General features: G+C 33.0%; 1 protein-coding gene across 1 annotated transcript; it reads left to right on the forward strand.

The window, feature by feature from the left end:
- Positions 1-732: 732 nt before the first annotated feature.
- On the forward strand, positions 733-3673 carry LOC133703069 (NAC domain-containing protein 73-like). The gene is made up of 4 exons (XM_062127474.1): positions 733-1059; positions 1312-1531; positions 1646-1838; positions 2649-3673. Exons 2-4 carry the CDS (start codon positions 1379-1381, stop codon positions 3233-3235), a joined length of 933 nt encoding a protein of 310 aa, XP_061983458.1. The 5' UTR covers positions 733-1059; positions 1312-1378; the 3' UTR covers positions 3236-3673.
- The last annotated feature ends 246 nt before the right edge of the window (positions 3674-3919 follow it).

Below are 3919 nucleotides of genomic sequence, written 5' to 3' on the forward strand. Positions count from 1 at the left end.
AGTAAATGAGTGTTTGGGATGAGTAGTTTTTATTTGTTAGTGTGTTTTAAAAGTGTATTTTACTTGAAAAAATATCAAATTGATTTTTTTAAGTGTTTTTCAATATTTTTGATGTGTTTATATTAGAAATTAAAAAACAAATATGAAAAAATAATATTTTGATATATTTTAAAATAAAAAAACACTTTTAAAACACATACTGCACTATAATACCAAACACACATTAAAACACATTAATTCAACTTCATAATTATTTTCACCTCTTTATTAAAAAAAAAACAGGTAAAGATTACTACTTAACAAACTGATTAAATATCTAAATTAACCAGCCATAATTGTATGCAAGGATAAGAATTTGAACCATAAAATCATCTGAAACATGAAATGCACTACAAATTAAATTAAATTATATTAATCAGATAAAGGATATAGATTAATGTATACATCAATTCACAAATGTGTAGTCTAAGTGAAGAAAAGAATTAGTAGATGATCGATGTAGAAATACAAAGTAGGTGTAACATACATATATATATATATATATATATATATATACGGCTAGCTCACTGTTGTTTTCATGCCTGTAGGCTCAAATTTTACAGTGTTATTATATGGCAGATTTTTACATAGCTTTAAGCAGACTCTAGGGTGACAGTAGAGCTAAGAACCTCCTCCTATATATATATTTCTTTCTCTCGAAGAGGTGAAATGTCCTTGAAATAGAATCGTGTTGATCAAATTCCCACTCAAAATAGCCCGCTTTCTCTTTAAGATTAGGTCTGTTATTATTTACCTTTCAAAAAACAGTTAATACAATAATATTATACTAAAGTAACCCTAATTTTCAGACATGCCCAAAGAGCAAAGAGATTAAGAAGGCTGCATGTATTGTTTGATACTAACGTACATACAATATCACAACCCCCAAGCTTGATGTCCAAGCAACCCATTTTATTCCTAGAAATCCCATTCTCTCTCTCTCTCTCTATTAACTAGCCTTTATCAAATTCTCTTTCTCTCTCTCCCTCTCTCTCTCTGTCCAGGAATAGCTACTTGCAGGTATGATTTATTCAGTACTATACAAAAATAAATCAAAGAAAGCAAGAAAAGGTGTAGAAGAGTTAAATTCTTTTGCCTAACATAGAACACGATTCAACAAGTGGTCAATATTCGAGTAACAAGCTCAAAAAACGTGTATCCAGAGACAAGTTTTCTTTGATTTTCTTACTCTATATGATTTTCTTTTTCTTTTCTTTTTATGTCTTCATCTTGGTAGCATTATATTTTTTTTTTTTTTTTTTTTGGGAGAAGCGAGCCTGAAGCCGAGACAACAGGGAAAATTCCTTTGTGGAATGAGAATAAGAGAAACACTATAGAGATGACATGGTGCAGTAATAATTCAGTATATGAAAGAGCCATTCAATTAGCCACAAGTAGCTCAAAAGAAGATGCTTTTGTCGAAGCAGAAACCAATGAAATTCGGAGGATAACTTGCCCTTCTTGTGGCCATAATTTTGAGTTCCAAGATCAGGTATATAGTATATGCTGCTGCGTGGAACTTACTGTTGTCGCCTTGTAGTCATTTTTGTTTTTGTTTTTATCTTATTTTTTTATGGATAAATTATATATCTATATCTATATATAGGGTGGTATAATTCATGATTTGCCGGGACTACCAGCAGGAGTGAAGTTTGATCCAACTGACCAAGAAATACTTGGGCATTTAGAAGCAAAGGTGTTATCAGACAAGCGTAAACTCCATCCTCTAATTGATGAATTTATCCCATCAATAGAGGGGGAGAATGGAATTTGCTACACTCATCCTGAGAATCTACCAGGTGATTGCACTGGTTTTTTTCTTTTTTTTTTTCCAGCAATAAGTATCTTGCTTTCTAGCTTTTGATTTGGGTTTTACATAACATCAACGCTTGCAACGCTGTTATTGGTAGGGTTTTTGCACCAACAAACCTTAGAATAAAGGATTAGCTAGGGTGATTAGATAGTTAATTAGATTTTAGTTTCAGTTAATAGCTCTTCTGGTCAGTAATTTTATTTTTGGACTTTTAAGGCTGATTTTTTTTCTCTATTCTTTAATTTTTAGGTTTTGGGTTTCAAACATTGCTTTCATATTGTGAATATGAGAAAGTGTAAAGGCACGCATAGGAGTGTTCTTGATTGCCTTCATTACTTAACCAACTCATTTATGTTACAGTTAAGTTGGCCATAAAAATTAATGTTCTGGTGGTAATTGTCTCTCTAATAGGTAATAGAATCTTATTATATCTTACCAGTCTATGCATCATTCGGATTCTAAACTTCTAATCAAGCTATTGATTAGCATGAACAATGGTTAAGGCTATGTTAGGTTACATGGCAGCATTTTTTCAACTCGGAAAAAAAATGGGACATATTTCGTACGGTTAGTGTGCTCTTCCATTTCATGTCAAATGATTAGGTTAGCTAGTAACCAATTTATCTGCCGTCTTTAAGCTGCAACATGGCATTGTAAAGTCTCAAGGAAATAAAAACCCTATAATGTTTCAAATGGTATGTTACAAGTGTTAGCGGCCATTTTTATTTAAGCAAGTGCTTTACCCTTTTACTGTTATTTTATGATTATATGTCATCCGGTCATTCTTATCATGCAGGAGTAAGCAATGATGGCCAAATCCGCCACTTCTTTCATCGACCGTCAAAGGCATACACAACTGGAACTAGAAAACGCAGAAAGGTGCACACTGATGAAGATGGAAGTGAAACCAGATGGCACAAAACAGGCAAGACTAGGCAAGTTTTTGCTGGTGGGACAGTCAAGGGATTCAAAAAAATTCTGGTGCTCTACACTAATTATGGGAGGCAAAGGAAACCTGAAAAGACAAGCTGGGTCATGCATCAATACCATCTTGGAGACAATGAAGAAGAGAAAGATGGAGAGTTAGTGGTTTCAAAGGTTTTCTATCAAACTCAGCCAAGACAATGTAGTTCAAGCATTAAGGATTCACTTGACAATAAATCGTCAAATCAAAGTGATCTTGTTGATAATCACCCTCTAGCCAAGAACAGTACAGATCTCCTTGAGTTCTATAATCCATCTTATATTTCTTATGATCAGGGGAATTACAGCAGTGAAATCCCACCTCAATTTCTCCCTAATTTGGTTGTTCAAGGTGACGGGTCTCCCTTTACTAGATTAGCTGCAGAGACAAGCAAAGGAAAGCTTCAGAGAAAATGGTGATGAGAGAAAGAGCATTTGGTAGAGCAGAAATGACAAAGACTCCTCCTTTGTGCATGGTTGTTGCTGTTGGTGTGGTGTAACACTCATATAATTTATTAGATTGAGGTTTTAGTGAGAGAAAAAAGAAGAAAGGAGAATAAGGTGAATGGCTTCTTCAGTTAAAAAGATAATAAGCCACAAGTTCGTAGGAAGCCTTTGCCATGAAGCTCTTTTTTAGTAGTTTTCGAGTGAGAGAACAAGGGAGGTGGTGATATCTTTATACCCGTATAAGGGTGAGGTTAATCACGTTATTGTAGAAAGTGTACAAAGAGAACTTTATTAATTAGCTGAGGAAATATTGAGGGGTTAGCTTGAGTTTCATCGATCATTGTTTACATATACTTTCTTTCATAAGCTTATGCTTGATGAATATTAAGGATGGAAAATAGTTTTAGATTATGGTTTTCCTCTTCAAAAAATATTATTTTTGATAGTCAAGTATGATGTTTTGTTTTTCCGATTGCACATTTAATTATCTTGTTCTAAATGTGTGTGTTTGTAATTTTTTAATCAAATGCACCTTTAGATTTATTTAATAATGTTAGCTAGTTTCTTTTGTTCATCATATGTATTTCTTTTGTTCATCATATGTATTTTAGGTCCCGAGAATGTAGTAACTTCTATTTTTAAATATTTTTTAAAAGC

The sequence above is a fragment of the Populus nigra genome, chromosome 9 (assembly GCF_951802175.1).
Source record: "Populus nigra chromosome 9, ddPopNigr1.1, whole genome shotgun sequence".
Taxonomy (NCBI): Eukaryota; Viridiplantae; Streptophyta; class Magnoliopsida; order Malpighiales; family Salicaceae; genus Populus; species Populus nigra.

What these genes read in the sequence shown, in the direction of transcription:
- LOC133703069 (XM_062127474.1), top strand. Translation starts at nt 1,379, where the DNA reads ATGACATGGTGCAGTAATAATTCAGTATATGAAAGAGCCATTCAATTA. An exon ending in ATTTTGAGTTCCAAGATCAG is followed by an intron (nt 1,532 to 1,645) that starts GTATATAGTATA and finishes ATCTATATATAG; the next exon opens with GGTGGTATAATTCATGATTT. An exon ending in TCATCCTGAGAATCTACCAG is followed by an intron (nt 1,839 to 2,648) that starts GTGATTGCACTG and finishes CTTATCATGCAG; the next exon opens with GAGTAAGCAATGATGGCCAA.